At 54.0% G+C, this 18791-nt stretch overlaps 1 protein-coding gene across 2 annotated transcripts in view; it reads left to right on the top strand.

Moving 5' to 3' along the window:
• Positions 1-5261, top strand: part of LOC144486886 (5'-3' exonuclease PLD3-like) — a 39721-nt gene extending 34460 nt beyond the window's left edge. For both annotated transcript variants that reach the window (XM_078204917.1, XM_078204918.1), the window contains exons 11-13: positions 544-709; positions 3052-3151; positions 5026-5261. In XM_078204917.1, the coding sequence (XP_078061043.1) occupies positions 544-709; positions 3052-3151; positions 5026-5231 (472 nt within the window). In that variant the 3' untranslated portion in view covers positions 5232-5261. The remainder of the gene's footprint in view (positions 1-543; positions 710-3051; positions 3152-5025) is intronic.
• The last annotated feature ends 13530 nt before the right edge of the window (positions 5262-18791 follow it).

The following is an 18791-nucleotide window of genomic DNA, read 5'->3' as shown; positions in this document are numbered from 1 at the left end:
TACTGTAGGAATTCTATGATTTCTATGAATTCTGCTCCTATATCTGGCACGTTGGCACAGTGGGTTAGCACTGCTGCCTCACAGCGCCAGGGACCCAGATTCGATTCCCAGCTTGCCTCTCCGTGTCTGCGTGGGTTTCCTCCGGGTGCTCCGGTTTCCTCCCGCGGTCCAAAAGACGTGCGGGTTAGGGTGCATTGGCCGTCCTAAATTCTCCCTCAGTGTGACCCGAACAGGAGTGTGGGCGACTCGGGGATTTTCACAGTAACTTCATTGCGGTGTTAATGTAAGACTACTCGTGACATTACGAAATGAACGTTAAAACTTCACGGTCGGGATCATTCGTGGGATCTTTCTGTGCGCATGTTGGCCATCGCGCCCCCCCCCCTCCTTCCGAGGGGTGTTGCCAATTCAGGAACGGCTCCATCGGGTGTGAAGGGCGTCCCTGAGATGGCGAAAGGCTTTGAGTGGTAGAAGTTGTTTCTCTTGTGATTTTGTTCTTATATCTTTGCACCCGCCCCCCCCCGCCTTCCTACATCACTCTAGATTCTGGCCAGCCATCGATGACCACTTGCGCGAGGCAGCCTGTCAGCGGAAGGTGTCAGTTCGCCTCCTGATCAGCTGCTGGGAACACTCGTACGAGCCCATGTTCGTCTACCTGAAGTCACTGAGCGTACTGGCCGAGCGCCCCCTGAGCTGCCCCATCCAGGTGGTGAGTTGTCGCTCCTTCAGGGGGTGTTTCCTACGGTATAATCTCGATCAGAAACTCCAAGATGCTTCGTGAACGATGTGGAGATGCCGGCTTCGGACTGGGGTGGGCACAGTAAGAAGTCACACGACACCAGGGGGTTAAAGTCCAACAGGTTTATTCGGAATCGCGAGCTTTCGGGAATCGCCGCTCCTTCCTCAGGTGAGTCACCTGTGGCAGGAGCCACTCACCTGAGGAAGGAGCAGCGCTCCGAAAGCTCGTGATTCCAAATAAACCTGTTGGACTTTAACCTGGTGTTGTGAGACTTCTTGCGGTGTTTTATGAATTCAGCCTGGATCATGAGTTTCGCAAATTTTGAATGAGGCTAGGGTAGGCATGAGATGTTTCATTTGAGGTATGAGTCGAACGACTCACTAGGGAGCTTTTACCAAATAAAATTTATTTAGGATTATAGTTAACACATAGAAAGAAAATTAGCAATAACTTTTACCAATAATTTTAAAAAATGATATTCATGGAATCCCGACAGTACAGAAGGAGGCCATTCGGCCCATCGAGTCCCTACTGACCACAATCCCACCCCAGCTCTATCCTCGCTACCCTCATTTACCCAGCTAATCCCCCTGACATTAAGGTCAATTTAGCATGGCCAATCCACCTAACCCACACATCCCAGGACACTAAGGAACAATTTAGCATGGCCAATCCATCTAACCTACACATCTTTGGACACTAAGGGGCAATTTAGCATGGCCAATCCATCTAACCTACACATCTTTGGACACTAAGGGGCAATTTAGCATGGCCAATCCATCTAACCTACACATCTTTGGACACTAAGGGACAATTTAGCATGGTCAATCCATCTAACCGACACATCTTTGGACACTAAGGGACAATTTAGCATGGCCAATCCACCTAACCCACACATCTTTGGGCACTAAGGGGCAATTTAGCATGGCCAATCCATCTGACCTGCACATCTTTGGACACTAAGGGGCAATTTAGCATGGCCAATCCACCTAACCCACACATCTTTGGACACTAAGGGGCAATTTAGCATGGCCAATCCACCTAACCCACACATCTTTGGACACTAAGGGGCAATTTAGCATGGCCAATCCACCTAACCTACACATCTTTGGACACTAAGGGACAATTTAGCATGGCCAATCCACCTAACCAGCACATCTTTGGACACTAAGGGGCAATTTAACATAGCCAATCCACCAAACTTGCTTGATGGGCCAAAAGGCCTCCTTCTGTACTGTAGGGATTCTATGATTCTGTGAACCTGCACATCTTTGGACACTAAGGGACAATTTAGCACGGCCAATCCACCTAACCTACACATCTTTGGAGTGTGGGAGGAAACCGGAGCACCCGGAGGAAACCCACACAGACACAGGGGAGAACGTGCAGACTCCACACAGACAGTGACCCGAGCCGGGAATCGAACCCGGGTCCCTGGAGCTGTGAGGCAGCAGCGCTAACCCACTGTGCCACCCTCTTGTTCCCCCCCCCCCGCCCCCGCCACCACCACCACCCCACTGGGGCCATCTGCCACATGACTCAGGTTGACCTTTGACTTTCTGCATGTTTGTTTTGCCATTTCCACATTCCCATCTCTTATTGGACGCTATGAGCGCCATTCCCAGCCTTTATCATCACCATTTATCTTCCTTTTGTCCTTTCGGCTGTGACATCTTTGTCAATTACACAGCGACCCCCTTCCCCCCCCCCCCCCCCTCCCCCCGCACCCTCACCCTACAGTCATAGCTAGGGTGTAGAGAAAGATCAGCTTAATGCGAGGTAATTCAGAAGTCTGACGGCAGCAGGGAAGAAGCTGTTCTTGAGTCGGTTGGTACGTGACCTCAGACTTTTGTATCTTTTTCCCAACGGAAGAAGGTGGAAGAGAGAATGTCCGGGGTGCGTGGGGTCCTTAATTATGCTGGCTGCTTTTCCCCGAGGCAGCGGGAAGTGTAGACAGAGTCAATGGATGGGAGGCTGGTTTGCGTAATGGATTGGGCTACATTCACGACCCTTTGTAGTTCCTCGCGGTCTTGCGCAGAGCAGGAACCAGACCAAGCTGTGATACAACCAGAAAGGATGCTTTCTATGGTGCATCTGTAAAAGTTGGTGAAAGTCGTAGCGGACTTGCCTAATTTCCTTAGTCTTCTGAGAAAGTAGAGGCGTTGGTGGGGCTTTCTTAACTGTAGTGTCGGGCATGGGGGGACCAGGACAGGTTGTTGGTGATCTGGACACTTAAAAACTTGAAGTTGATGTTGTTTCAAGAACTCTTTCACCCACCCCCTTTCATTTATCTTCTTCAATTCCTCTCGCAGAGGATCTTTAAGGTTCCGGCCACCGAGGCGCAGAGGAAAATTCCCTTCAGTAGGGTCAACCACAACAAGTACATGGTCACCGACCGCATTGCCTACATTGGTGAGTTGTTGGCGAGGTGGAGTGGGCATTTGGGAGATGGGTGGGGGTGCGCGCCCCTCTGCTGGGTGACCAAGCTGGTCCATTGCAGGAGATTCCCCAAGCGCGTTTCCTCTTGTCCAGTGAATGAGAGCCACGGGTGGGTTTGAGCACCTCCACTGGAGGATGGTTGTAATTACAGCGTGACTCGTTGACATAGCAAATTCCCATTGTAAACGTGGGCTCTTGAGAAAATCTTGGCCGTAGGCAGTTGTAACATTTCCAATATGTCAATATCTGGGGAAGCGATGGCCTAGTGGTATTATCGCTAGACTATTAATCCGGAAACTCAGCTCATGTTCTGGGGGACCCGGGTTCGAATCCCGCCAAGGCAGGTGGTGGAATTTGAATTCAATAAAAAATATCTGGAATTAATATCAGAGACTAGGAATCCTTTGGAGAGTGACTCACTCCTGACTCCCCCAAAGCCTGTCCACTGGGAATCCTGTGGAGAGTAACTCACTCCTGACTCCCCCCAAAGCCTGTCCACTGGGAATCCTGCGGAGAGTAACTCACCTCCTGACTCCCCCCAAAGCCTGTCCACCATCTACAAGGACACAAGTCAGGGGTGTGATGGAATACCATGTATTCCCCATGTGTCTGCTGCCCCCCCCTTGTCCTTCTAGGTGGTAGAGGTGGCGGGTTTGGAAGGTGCTGTCGAAGGAGCCTTGGCGAGTCGCTGCAGTGCATCTTGTAGATGGTACACACTGCTGCCACTGTGCGTCGGTGGTGGAGGGAGTGAGTGTTTGTGGTTAGCGTGTCGATCGAGCGGGGCTGCTTTGTCCTGGATGGTGTCGAGCTTCTCGAGTGTTGTTGGGAGCCGCACTCATCCAGGCAAGTGGAGAGTGTTCCATCACACTCCTGACTTGTGTCCTTATAGATGGTGGACAGGCTTTGGGGGGAGTCAGGAGGTGAGTTACTCTCCGCAGGATTCCCAGTGGACAGGCTTTGGGGGGAGTCAGGAGGTGAGTTACTCTCCGCAGGATTCCCAGTGGACAGGCTTTGGGGGGAGTCAGGAGGTGAGTTACTCTCCGCAGGATTCCCAGTGGACAGGCTTTGGGGGGGAGTCAGGAGGTGAGTTACTTTCCGCAGGATTCCCAGTGGACAGGCTTTGCGGGGAGTCAGGAGGTGAGTAACTCTCTGCAGGATTGAGTATAAAAGTTGGAGTGTTATGGTAAGGTTATATAAGGCATTGGTGAGGCCGAATTTGGAGTATCGTGTACAGTTTTGGTCACCTAGTTACAGGAAGGATGTAAATAAGGTTGAAAGAGTGCAGAGAAGGTTCACAAGGATGTTGCCGGGACTTGAGAAGCTGAGTTACAGAGAGAGATTGAATAGGTTGGGACTTTATTCCCTGGAGCGTAGAAGATTGAGGGGAGATTTGATAGAGGTGTATAAGATTTTGATGGGTATAGATAGAGTGAATGCAAGCAGGCTTTTTCCGCTGAGGCTAGGGGAGAAAAAAACCAGAGGGCATGGGTTAAGGGTGAAAGGAGAAAAGTTTAAGGGGAATATTAGGGGGGGCTTCTTCACGCAGAGAGTGGTGGGAGTGTGGAATGAGCTGCCGGATAAAGTGGTAAATGCGGGGTCACTTTTAACATTTAAGAAAAACTTGGACGGGTTCATGGATGAGAGGGGTGTGGAGGGATATGGTCCAAGTGCAGGTCAGTGGGACTAGGCATAAAATGGTTCGGCACAGACAAGAAGGGCCTGTTTCTGAGCTGTAATTTTCTATGGCTCTATGATTCCCAGCCTCTGACCTGCTCTGGTAGCCTGGTGAGGGCGGATTCGGAATTGTTGAGCGCGCGGTCGCTAAACCCGCCATTTTGCTTCCTCAGGTACTTCCAACTGGTCCGAAGATTACTTCATCAGAACAGCTGGAGTGGGCCTCGTTATTAACCAGACGGGCGCCCCACCCAACAGCCCAGGCACGGCGCAGAGTCAGCTGAAGGCAGTGTTTGAACGTGACTGGGAGTCGGAACACGCCTTGGAACTCAACAGTGAACATGTGAAGCACTGTCGGGCAGGCAGGCAGGCCGCCTAAGGAGCTGGGAGCACCGCTTGTAATCCGACCACGGGGAGGGGTGTGGGGGGTGTGGGGGGGGGGGGGGGCGGTGACACAGGGGTGTAAGATGGAGGGGGAGGGGGGAAAGGGAAGCCATAGAGAAGCTCTGACTCTCGCCATCCTTTGTCAACGCCACCCCCCCCCCCCCCCCCCAGGCCCCAACCACTTTCCCAGAGTCAGAGAGCTTTCTGGCTGAAAAAGGCCCTGCTGGCGTCAAACACCCACCGGCTGGATGTTCCACACCCTCCACATCCCCCCCCCCCCCTCATAAACAAAGGAATCAAAATTAGATTGGTGAGGTTGGCACTGCCGGCTCACAGAGCCAGGGACCCGGGTTCGATTCCCGGCCTAGGGTCACTGTCTGTGTGGAGTCACACATTCTCCCCATGTCGACGTGGGTTTCCTCCGGGTGCTCCGGTTTCCTCCCACACTCCAAAGATGTGCGGGTTAGGTGGATTGGCCATGCTAAATTGTCTCTTCGTGTCCAAAGATGTGCAGGTTAGGTGGATTGGCCATGCTAAATTGCCCCTTAGTGTCCAAAGATGTGCGGGTTAGGTGGATTGGCCATGCTAAATTGTCTCTTCGTGTCCAAAGATGTGCAGGTTAGGTGGATTGGCCATGCTAAATTGTCTCTTCGTGTCCAAAGATATGTAGGTTAGGGGGATTGGCCATGCTAAATTGCCCCTTAGTGTCCAAAGATGTGCGGGTTAGGTGGATTGGACATGCAAAATTGCCCCTTAGTGTCCAAAGGTGTGTAGGTTAGGTGGATTGGCCATGCTAAATTGCCCCTTGGTGTCCAAAGATGTGCGGGTTAGGTGGATTGGCTGTGCTAAATTGCCCCTTAGTGTCCAAGGATGTGCGGGTTAGGTGGATTGACCATGTTAAATTGCCCCTTAGTATCCAAAGATGTGCGGGTTAGGTGGATTGGCCATGCTAAATTGCCCCTTAGTGTCCAAAGGTGTGTAGGTTAGGTGGATTGGCCATGCTAAGTTGCCCCTTGGTGTCCAAAGATGTGCAGGTTAGGTGTATTAGCCATGCTAAATTGCCCCTTAGTGTCCAAAGATGTGTAGGTTGGGTGTATTGGCCATGCTAAATTGCCCCTTAGTGTCCAAAGATGTGCAGGTTAGGTGGATTGGCCATGCTAAATTGCCCCTTAGTGTCCAAAGATGTGCAGGTTAGGTGGATTGGCCATGCTAAATTGCCCTTAGTGTCCAAAGATGTGCGGGTTAGGTGGATTGGCCATGCTAAATTGCCCCTTAGTGTCCAAAGATGTGCAGGTTAGGTGGATTGGCCATGCTAAATTGCCCCTTAGTGTCCAAAGATGTGTGGGTTAGGTGGATTGGCCATGCTAAATTGCCCCTTAGTGTCCAAAGATGTGTAGGTTAGGTGGATTGGCCATGCTAAATTGCCCCTTAGTGTCCAAAGACGTGCAGGTTGGGCGGGGGGGGGGGGGGGGGGGGGGGGGGTAGGTATTAGCGGGATGGATGCTTGGGGTTATGGGGATAGGGCCTGGGTGGAATGATCTACTGAGACTCGATGGGCCGAATGGCCTCCTTCTGCACTGTGGAGATTCTTTGAGCAGATGATAACAGAAATATTTCTCACCCACTGGGTTGATGTTGGGACGTAGAATGTGCTCGAATCTGCTCTGGCTGATTTCCCTGGTGTTAAAGGGTGGATTTGTGCGCTCGATGTGGTATATGTAACAGAGGCGTGTACCCGGCTTTCAAACAACGCAACTTCACATCCGAGAATCATAATTTCACACTTAGCGACAATTTAGCATGGCCAACGGGGAGGGGGCACTCTGGGGGGGCATCGCTCAGAGTGGGCGATGCCGAAATGCGGGCACAGGGTGGGCGGAGGCCATTCGGCCCATCATTGCCTGTGTCAGCCCGAAGTGAACTCAGTCACACACCCCCCCCCCCCCCCCCACTCGCCCGAATTGTTAACCCCTCCCTCCCCCGCTCCATCCCACAAAGCAAAATGGGAGGGGGGCGGTGGTGGTTACTCACGGAACGCAAGGGGTCGCTCCCTCGCGATGTGAGCTCCTCAGGCTCCGGGTGGGAGTTGCGGTGGGGGGGGGGCGGCAGGTGTACTGACTGACAGCCTAGATAGCCACATGAACAGACTGGGAATAGAGGGATACGAACGGATGGTCTAGTTAGGAACACATGATCGGTGCAGGCTGGGAGGGCCGAAGGGCCTGTTTCCTGTGCCGTATTGTCCTTTGTTCTGTGTTTGACACAAATAGGACCCCCTTTCCCACCTCCGCCCCCCACATCTGACACCCATCCCACTCCCCCTGCGGGGCACAGGGTCGCATCAGCTCCCACGGGACTCCCCCACTGCCCCACTCCTTCCCAGCGAACGGCGGTGGAACAGGTCCAAGGGGCTGAATGGCCTCCTCCCGTTCCGCTCCCGGGAAATTTGTTTAATATAAAAGGAAGAGGAAATATATTTTGTTACAGTTTTTGGATTTTAACTTCTGTACTGAAGCGTAGCATTTACTGAGCTCGGGGATAAATGTTGGTTCTGACCAAATTAATTTAAGTATTTTTTACGGATCAGAGTTGTATTTAGCCAGGACTAGTCTGTCTCCTGTGTTCTTGAAGAGTTGAGCGGGGGGTCTGAAGACATTTGGATCACTTGGTGATATTTTGTACTTAGTGTCTGCAACTTCCCCCTTTAGTGTTCTTGGAAACTCGTCATGTCTTCCTCCCACCTGTGGTGGCGCCACTGATCCTCTGGCAGCGTGACGGGTTTACATGGCCAGTTTCTATTGGGACAAGAGATGTCACCACTTGACAATGCAATGAAGCTGACAGGGAAGCATTTGCAGCCACGACGGCCATTTAGCGCATCCTTCCCGCCATCTCTTTTTCCAATGGGGACCTCCCGCTAATGGATAATACCTCCGTCTTGATGAAGACCTCATCTTGCCAAAGATGTGCGGGTTAGGTTGATTGGCCATGCTAAAATTGCCCCTTAGTGTCGTGAGATGCGTAGGTTAGAGGGATTAGTGGGTAAAATATGTAGGGATATGGGGGTAGGGCCTGGGTGGGATTGTGGTCGGTGCAGACTCGATGGGCCGAATGGCCTCCTTCTGCACTGTTGGGATTGTTTGATTCTATGATATGATTGACAAGGGAAGGCCGAACACTTGGAGACGGGTCGTTCTGGCAGCTTTAATCAGCCACGTTTTGCGTTTTAAGATTGAGCAATGCATTATTCTCCTTTTATATGAAGTTAAGACTCCCCCTTTCTGCCTCGCGGCGGGGGTATAAGTGCACCGTCAGGTCATCCTGCCCCAGGAAGCCCGGCTCACCTCTACAGACGCCCCTGCCGCAAGGAGAGGAGGCGACGGCCTAGTGGTATTATCGCTAAGACTATCAATGCAGAAACTCAGCTAATGTTCTGGGGGGACCCGGGTTCGAATCCCGCCCACGGCAGCTGGTGGAATCTGAATTCGATAAAAAATATCTGGAAATTAAGAATCTACTGATGACCCGTTGTGGGAAAAACCCATCTGGTTCCCTTTAGGGAAGGAAATCTGCCGTCCTTACCCCGTCTGGCCTACATGTGACTCCAGAGCCACAGCCAATGTGGCTGACTCTCCATCCACTGAAATGGCCGAGTGAGACCAGGGCGACGAGGGATGGGCAATATATGCTGGCCCAGCCAGCGACGCCCATGTCCCAGGGATGAATACAAAACGGATCTCGGTCCTAATTCCCAGTCACACCTCACTGGGGGATCATTATTATTTGGGAAAGTGCGCAGAAAGCGTTCCAATGCCAATAAGAAGTGGCTTTGATCTGCAGTGACAAACCTCTCTACCCCCCCCCCCCCGACAACCCTCCTGCCAGGGTGCTAGTATCTGGACATGTAAGTTCCAATCCAAGGTTGGCCTTGCCCAGGGCGTGTTTCTGCTTCCCTGGTTAAGACACTGGTTGGGCCTCCGGTTAACTGGTCATCAGCACTTGCTACAAAAGCCCAGTTGGCATTGCCGGGGGGGGGGGGGGGGGGAAGTCCTGTGTCCTTTGAGAAGAAGGTGTAGAACATAGAACAGTACAGCACAGAACAGGCCCTTCGGCCCACGATGTTGTGCCGAGCTGTGTGTGTTCTGCAGATGGCATCCCTGGCCAGGATACGCCCTGGGAGAGACGGTGGGTGGGATTTTACAGACTCGCTCGGCCCCGACACCGGAGAATCCCGCCCGAGATCCGCGGACTTATCCACGGTCTCCCCCCTTCCCCCGACCACCCGCCCACTCCGATTCCCATGGCGGGCCGGATGGTAAAATTCCCACTCCGTGTCCTTCTCACCCACAGTGGATCACAGCTCAGAGGGCAGGGAACCGGCTCACAAGTCTTGGCAGCTGGCAAGTACTCGAGCGGGCGTGGGATTGGATTCGCTTTGACTCGACCACCCGTTCCTCGCCACAGACACACTTATTCATTGTGCCTGGGGGAACCCTATTTCAGTCCAGACAAGCAGGGGCCAGAAACATTACGCTGCAACCACAGACCCTCTGTTTGAAAAGATTGCAAATATGATTTGCTTGTGTTGGAATAAAATGATTTGAGCTTCTTACACGCGAGTAATCAGCAGTATTTATTCAGCGACAGACCCGTCCCCACCAGTACTGTACCCCAGTGTTAGACAGTGACAGACCCGTCCCCACCAGTACTGTACCCCAGTGTTATACAGAGACAGACCCGTCCCCACCAGTACTGTACCCCAGTGTTACACAGTGACAGACCCGTCCCCACCAGTACTGTACCCCAGTGTTAGACAGTGACAGACCCGTCCCCACCAGTACTGTACCCCAGTGTTATACAGAGACAGGCCCGTCCCCACCAGTACTGTACCCCAGTGTTATACAGTGACAGACCCGTCCCCACCAGTACTGTACCCCAGTGTTATACGGTGATAGACTCGTCCCCACCAGTACTGTACCCCAGTGTTATACAGTGACGGACCCATCCCCACCAGTACTGTACCCCAGTGTTATACAGCGACAGACCCGTCCCCACCAGTACTGTACCCCAGTGTTATACAGCGACAGACCCGTCCCCACCAGTACTGTACCCCAGTGTTATACAGAGACAGACCCGTCCCCACCAGTACTGTACCCCAGTGTTATACAGTGACAGACCCGTCCCCACCAGTACTGTACCCCAGTGTTATACAGTGACAGACCCGTCCCAACCAGTACTGTACCCCAGTGTTATACAGAGACAGACCCGTCCCAACCAGTACTGTACCCCAGTGTAAAACAGTGACAGACCCGTCCCCACCAGTACTATACCCCAGTGTTATACAGAGACAGACCGGACCCCACCAGTACTGTACCCCAGTGTTATACAGAGACAGGCCCGTCCCCACCAGTACTGTACCCCAGTGTTATACAGTGACAGACCCGTCCCCACCAGTACTGTACCCCAGTGTTATACAGTGACAGACCCGTCCCCACCAGTACTGTACCCCAGTGTTATACAGTGGCAGACCCGTCCCCACCAGTACTGTACCCCAGTGTTATACAGTGACAGACCTGTCTCCACCAGTACTGTACCCCAGTGTTATACAGTGACAGACCCGTCCCCACCAGTACTGTAGCCCAGTGTTATACAGCAACAGACCTGTCTCCACCAGTACTGTACCCCAGTGTTATACAGAGACAGACCCGTCCCCACCAGTACTGTACCCCAGTGTTATACAGTGACAGACCCATCCCCACCAGTACTGCACCCCAGTGTTATACAGTGACAGACCCGTCCCCACCAGTACTGTACCCCAGTGTTATACAGCGACAGACCCATCCCCACCAGTAATGTGCCCCAGTGTTATACAGTGACAGACCCGTCCCCACCAGTCCTGTACCCCAGTGTTATACAGCGACAGACCCATCCCCACCAGTACTGTACCCCAGTGTTATACAGTGACAGACCCGTCCCCACCAGTACTGTACCCCAGTGTTACACAGTGACAGACCCGTCCCCACCAGTAATGTGCCCCAGTGTTATACAGTGACAGACCCATCCCCACCAGTACTGTACCCCAGTGTTATACAGTGACAGACCCGTCCCCACCAGTACTGTACCCCAGTGTTATACAGTTTCAGACCCGTCCCCACCAGTACTGTACCCCAGTGTTATACAGAGACCCGTCCCCACCAGTACTGTACCCCAGTGTTATACAGAGACAGACCCGTCCCCACCAGTCCTGTACCCCAGTGTTATACAGTGGCAGACCCGTCCCCACCAGTACTGTACCCCAGTGTTACACAGTGACAGACCCGTCCCCACCAGTACTGTACCCCAGTGTTATACAGAGACAGACCCGTCCCCACCAGTACTGTACCCCAGTGTTATACAGCGACAGACCCGTCCCCACCAGTACAGTACCCCAGTGTTATACAGTGACAGACCTGTCCCCACCAGCACTGTACCCCAGTGTTATACAGCGACAGACCCGTCCCCACCAGTACTGTACCCCAGTGTTATACAACGACAGACCCGTCCCCACCAGTACTGTAGCCCAGTGTTATACAGCAACAGACCTGTCTCCACCAGTACTGTACCCCAGTGTTATACAGTGACAGACCCGTCCCCACCAGTACTGTACCCCAGTGTTACACAGTGACAGACCCGTCCCCACCAGTACTGTACCCCAGTGTTATACAGAGACAGACCCGTCCCCACCAGTACTGTACCCCAGTGTTATACAGTGACAGACCCGTCCCCACCAGTACTGTACCCCAGTGTTATACAGCGACAGACCCATCCCCACCAGTACTGTACCCCAGTGTTACACAGTGACAGACCCGTCCCCAACAGTACTGTACCCCAGTGTTACACAGCGACAGACCCGTCCCCACCAGTACTGTACCCCAGTGTTATACAGTGACAGACCCGTCCCCACCAGTACTGTACCCCAGTGTTATACAGTGACAGACCCGTCCCCACCAGTACTGTACCCCAGTGTTACACAGCGACAGACCCGTCCCCACCAATCGGGACCAATAACATTTTGTTTAAGTTCAATAAAAGTTGAGACTCAAGACACCCGCCTTTGGAATAAATCACGAGATTCCACGGAACCAAACTTTACTGCACAAGTTTGGAAAGGTAAAGGAATTGCCTACATCCCTCGTATTCTCTCACATTCAGGGTAAGTATGAGGTACGTGTCAATGAACACACAAACTGTGAACGATCGCACCACACTCTTGAGTAAATGACAAACGCAACCAAGAGCGAGTCCATGGATTTCTCAATAAATCACCCCACTCCAAACAGTCCCAGTGTGAGTCAACCAGTCTCGCTGAAACTCCCTCACTTTCACGAGGCTTTCCAATCCCCACCTTTGACGATCTCTCCTTGGAATTATCTCCCATCCAGTTGGCTTTAACAATGGCGCGCCTCGTAGGCTTTCAATCTCGCCCTGCGAGACCCGTTCTCCCCGGAATTTCGAGTAACTCCTCACCGGCAAACTTTCAGACCTACGGGTGTGTGCGGTGGAACAGTGCAGCACAGGAACAGGCTCTTCGGCCCACAATGTTGATGTCAAATTTAACTAATCCCTTCTGCCTGCCCTTGGTCTATATCCCTCTACTCCTTGCATATTCATGTGCTTATCTAAAAGCCCCTTAAATACCCCTATCGTATCTGCCTGCACCACCAGCCCTGGAAGTATGTTCCAGATACCTACCACTCTCTGTGTAAAAAAACTTGCCCCTCACATCTCCTTTGAACTTTCTCCCTGTCACCTTAAGCCCATGCCCCCCCTCGTATTAGATATTTCAACTCTGGGGGAAAAGATTCTGTCAACCCGATCTCTGCCTCTCATCATTTTCTAGGCTTCTACCAGGTCTCCCCCTCAGCCACCGCCGCTCCAGAGAAAACAACCCTAGTTTGTCCAGCCTCCCCTTATAGCTCAGACCCTCTAATCCAGGCAGCATCCTGGATGGTGGGAACCGTGGGTGGCACAGCGGTTGGCACTGCTGTCTCACAGCACCAGGGACCCGGGTTCAATTCCGGCCTCAGTCACTGTCTGGACTGGAGTTTGCACATTCTCCCCGTGTCTGCGTGGGTTTCCTCCGGGTGCTCCGGTTTCTTCCCACAGTCCAAAGATGTGCGTGTGAGGTGGATAGGCCATGCTAAATTGCCCCTTAGTGTCCAAAGATGTGCAGGTTAGGTGGATTGGCCATGCCAAATTGTCCCTTAGTGTCCAAAGATGTGCAGGTTAGGTGGATTGGCCATGCCAAATTGCCCCTTAGTGTCCAAAGATGTGCAGGTTAGGTGGATTGGCCATGCTAAATTGCCCCTTAGTGTCCAAAGATGTGCAGGTTAGGTGGATTGGCCATGCCAAATTGCCCCTTAGTGTCCAAAGATGTGCAGGTTAGGGGGATTGACCATGCCAAATTGCCCCTTAGTGTCCAAAGATGTGCAGGTTAGGGGGATTGGCCATGCCAAATTGCCCCTTAGTGTCCAAAGATGTGCAGGTTAGGGGGATTGGCCATGCCAAATTGCCCCTTAGTGTCCAAAGATGTGCAGGTTAGTGCATTGGCTATGCCAAATTGCCCCTTAGTGTCCAAAGATGCGCGGGTTAGGTGGATTGGCCATGCTAAATTGCCCCTTAGTGTCCAAAGAGTGCAGGTTAGGTTGATTGGCCATGTTAAATTGACCCTAGTGTCAGGGGGATTAGCAGGGTTAATGTGAGGGGTTACGGGGATAGGGCCTGGGTGGGATTGTGGTCGGTGCAGACTCGATGGGCCGAATGGCCTCCTTCTGCACTGTCGGGGTTCTATGGTTCTAAACCCCTTCTGCACCCTCTCCAAAGCCGCCACGTCCTTCCTGTAATGTGGCGATCAGAATTGAATGTAATACTCCAAGTGCGGCCTAACTAAAGTTTTATAAAGCTGCAACGTGGCTTCCTGACTCAATGCCCCGACCAATAAAGGCAAGAAGGCTTCTTTACCACCCTATCTACTTGTGTGGTCACTTTCAGGGAGCTATGGACTTGAACCCCAAGATCGGTCTGTGCATCAATGCTGTTCAGTGTCCTTGAGGCACCTTTGCCCCAGCGGCCCGCAGCGTGCTAACTCCGTCCGTCATTCTGAACCTATTTCTTTGCTCCCTTTCAAGGTGACTTAACAGGGCCAGTTCCTGTCCCTGTTCCAGTGACACTTTCTGGCTTGCAGATTGCCTCAAACTGACCCCCACCTTGGGAGGAACTGTTCACTGAGTCCAGCACCCGACCTGGGCTCCCTGTCAATACGCTCCGACAAGGCCTCACCCTCACTACTGGGCAGGACCACCAGAATCATTGGAATGTCCAGATGCACCATAGAAAGCATCCTTTCCAGATGACTGTGCGGCCAAATTCCCCTCCAACTCCATTGTCAAGTTTGCTGACGACACCACCGTAGTGGGTCGGATCTCAAACAATGACGAGACAGAGTACAGGAATGAGATAGAGAATCTGGTGAACTGGTGCGGCAACAATAATCTCTCCCTCAATGTCAACAAAACAAAGGAGATAGTCATCGACTTCAGGAAGCGTAAAGGAGAACATGCCCCTGTCTACATCAACGGGGATGAAGTAGAAATGGTCGAGAGCTTCAAGTTTTTAGGTGCCCAGATCACCAACAACCTGTCCTGGTCCCCCCCATGCCGACACTATAGTTAAGAAAGCCCCACCAACGCCTCTACTTTCTCAAAAGACTAAGGAAATTTGGCATGTCAGCTACAACTCTCACCAACTTTTACAGATGCGCCATAGAAAGCATTCTTTCCGGTTGTATCACAGCTTGGTATGGGGCTCCTGCTCTGTCCAAGACCGCAAGGAACTACAAAAGGTTGTGAATGTAGCCCAATCCATCACGCAAACCCAGCCTCCCATCCATTGACTCTGTCTACACTTCCCGCTGCCTCGGGGAAAAGCAGCCGGCATAATCAAGGACCCCCACGCACCCCGGACATTCTCTCTTCCACCTTCTTCTGTTGGGAAAAAGATACATAAATCTGAGAACACGTACCAACTGCTGTCATCAGACTTTTGAATGGACCTACCTCATATTAAGCTGCCCTTTCTCTACACCCTAGCTATGACTGTAACACTACATTCTGCACTCTCTCCTTTCCAAAGATGTGCAGGTTAGGTGGATTGGCCGTGCTAAATTGCCCCTTAGTGTCCAAAGATGTGTAGGTTAGGTGGATTGGCCATGCTAAATTGCCCCTTAGTGTCCAAGGATGTGCAGGTTAGGTGGATTGGCCATGCTAAATTGCCCCTTAGTGTCCAAGGATGTGCAGGTTAGGTGGATTGGCCATGCTAAATTGCCCCTTAGTGTCCAAAGATGTGCGGGTTAGGTGGATTGGCCATGCTAAATTGCCCCTTAGTGTCCAAAGATGTGTAGGTTAGGTGGATTGGCCATGCTAAATTGCCCCTTAGTGTCCAAGGATGTGCAGGTTAGGTGGATTGGCCATGCTAAATTGCCCCTTAGTGTCCAAAGATGTGTAGGTCATTGCAATGTTAATGTGAGCCTATTTGTGACAGAAAAAATTAATAATAATAAAACCCCAATGAGTACAGGCCCAAGCCCTCCAACAATCTTTAAAATGTCACGATATGGAGATGCCGGTGTTGGACTGGGGTGGGCACAGTAAGAAGTCTCACAACACCAGGTTAAAGTCCAACAGGTTTATTTGGTATCACGAGCTTTCGGAGCGCTGCTCCTTCATCAGGTGAGTGGAGAGTTGGGTTCACAAACACGGCATATACAGACAGGGACACAATTGCAAGATAATGGTTGGAATGCGAGTCTTTACAGGTAATCAAGTCTTTACAGGTCCAGACAATGTGAGTAGAGAGAGGGTTAGGCACAGGTTAAAGAGATGTGTATTGTCTCCAGCCAGGACAGTTAGTGAGATTTTGCAAGCCCAGGCAAGTCGTGGGGGTTACAGATAGTGTGACATGAACCCAAGATCCCGGTTGAGGCCGTCCTCATGTGTGCGGAACGTGGCTATCAGTTTCTGCTCGGCGATTCTGCGTCGATTCGGTAAACGTTCTCCAAGGTAGCCTTCAAGACACACAACGCCGCCCGGGGCCCTCCCAGCCGCCCGGGGCCCCCCCAGCCGCCCGGGGCCCCCCCAGCCGCCCGGGGCCCCCCCAGCCGCCCGGGGCCCTCCCAGCCACCCGGGGTCCCCCCAACCGCCCGGGGTCCTCCCAGCCGCCCGGGGCCCCCCCAGCCACCCGGGGTCCTCCCAGCCGCCCGGGGTCCTCCCAGCCGCCCGGGGCCCCCCCAGCCACCCGGGGTCCCCCCAACCGCCCGGGGTCCTCCCAGCCGCCCGGGGTCCTCCCAGCCGCCCGGGGCCCCCCCAGCCGCCCGGGGTCCCCCCAACCGCCCGGGGTCCCCCCAGCCGCCCGGGGCCCTCCCAGCCGCCCGTGGTCCTCCCAGCCGCCCGGGGCCCCCCCCTGCCGCCCGGGGCCCCCCCAACCGCCCGGGGTCCTCCCAGCCGCCCGGGGCCCCCCCAGCCGCCCGGGGTCCTCCCAACCGCCCGGGGTCCTCCCAACCGCCCGGGGTCCCCCCAGCCGCCCGGGGTCCTCCCAACCGCCCGGGGTCCTCCCAACCGCCGGGGGTCCCCCCAGCCGCCGGGGGTCCCCCCAGCCGCCCGGGGCCCCCCCTGCCGCCCGGGGCCCCCCTGCCGCCCGGGGCCCCCCCTGCCGCCCGGGGCCCCCCCTGCTGCCCGGGGCCCCCCCAGCCGCCCAGGGCCCCCCCTGCCGCCCGGGGTGCTCCCAGCCGCACGGGGTCCTCCCAACCACCGGGGGTCCCCCCAACCGCCCGGAGCCCCCCCAACCGCCCGGAGCCCCCCCAGCCGCCCGGGGGTCCTCCCAGCCTCCGGGGATCCTCCCAGCCAACAGGGGTCCTCCCAGCCAACAGGGGTCCTCCCAGCCACTAGGCGGGTCCTCCCAACCACTAGAGGGGGGTCCTCCCAGCCACGAGGGGGAGCCTCCCAACCACCGGGTGGCGCTGGATAGTAGCCCGCCTTCGACGTTGCTATGGCGACGGCGCGGGAAGTGCGTGCGCGCGCGCGCGCGCTCTGGCCTCGCGAGATCGGCGCCGTTTCCGGTCCAGGTGGGCGAAGGGAGGAGGGAGCTGCGCGCCTGCGCAAACAACTCTGGCGGACAGCAAAGGCGCCGCGTTTTGGAAGGTTTTCTCTGAGGGGGGCGAGCGGCCGGCGTCGGCCTTCCCGGGGTGGGTGGGGGGGAGAGGGGGGAACGGTTCCCGGCCGGGGGGGGGGAACCGGACTCGGAGACCGGCTCGGAGATTTTTTTTCCCCCCCCATCCGCCATCGCTTATTTTTCTTTCGTTGCCCCGTTTGTGAGGAGCGGGCCAATCAGAGAGCGGCGTCGAGTGTGATTGACAGCCCGACCGACCAATCGGGGAGCGGCGCCGAGTGACTGACGGCCCGGCCGACCTATCGGGGAGCGACGTCGAGTGACCGACAGCCCGGTTGGCCAACCCGGGAGCGGAACCGCCCATTCGCAAGCGCCCATTGGCGGGCCAGGTGTCCAATCAGCGAGGAGAGAGTGGGTGGGTCTCTCTCTATTGTCGGGGCAGCCAATGGGGAGAGGGCGGGCGCGCGTTCGACCGACCAATCAGCTCCTCTCAGCGGGCATATGGCTGACCAATGCGGTTGGCTCAGGGTGATTCACTGACCAATCAGCTCCTCTCGGGGCAAATAATTGTCCAATCAGCACCTCTCGGGGCAAATAATTGTCCAATCAGCTCCTCTTGGGGCAAATAATTGTCCAATCAGCTCCTCTTGGGGCAAATAATTGTCCAATCGGATTCCCTCGGGGCAAATAATTGTCCAATCGGATTCCCTCGGGGCAAATAATTGTCCAATCGGATGCCCTCGGGGCAAATAATTGTCCAATCGGATGCCCTCGGGGCAAATAATTGTCCAATCGGATTCCCTCAGGGGGGCTACTGTTGATTGGATCATCTTTGCAATTCGGCTGAGTCTGTACCAACCACAATCCCACCCAGGCCTTATCGCCATAACCCCATAACAGCTTAGGGCTGGGGGCCTGGACGGGGAAGAATTTATAAAATGCGTACAGGAAGGTTCTTTGGAACAATATTGTTGACAGTCCAACTAGAGAGGGGGCTGTACTGGACCTAGTACTGGGGAATGAGCCTGGTCAGGTCATCAAAGTTTCAGTCGGGGAACATGTGGCAAATAGTGACCACAAATTCTGTAAACTTTCAGATAGTAATGGAAAAAGATGAGTGTTGTCCTATGGGTAAGGTGCTGAATTGGGGGAAGGCTAACTACAGCCGGATTAGGCAAGATCTGATGGCTGTTGATTGGGAGAGGCTGTTCGAGGGCAAATCCACAGCTGGCATGTGGGAGTCTTTTAAGGAGCCGTTGATAGGACTGCAGGACAGGCATGTGCCTGTAAAGAGGAAGGATAGGAAAGGTAGGATTCGAGAGCCGTGGATAACCAGGGAAATTGTGGGTCTAAT

Source organism: Mustelus asterias, unplaced genomic scaffold, assembly GCF_964213995.1.
Source record: "Mustelus asterias unplaced genomic scaffold, sMusAst1.hap1.1 HAP1_SCAFFOLD_503, whole genome shotgun sequence".
In the NCBI taxonomy this organism is placed as follows: domain Eukaryota; kingdom Metazoa; phylum Chordata; class Chondrichthyes; order Carcharhiniformes; family Triakidae; genus Mustelus; species Mustelus asterias.
This window is presented reverse-complemented; position numbering and strand designations above follow the sequence as displayed.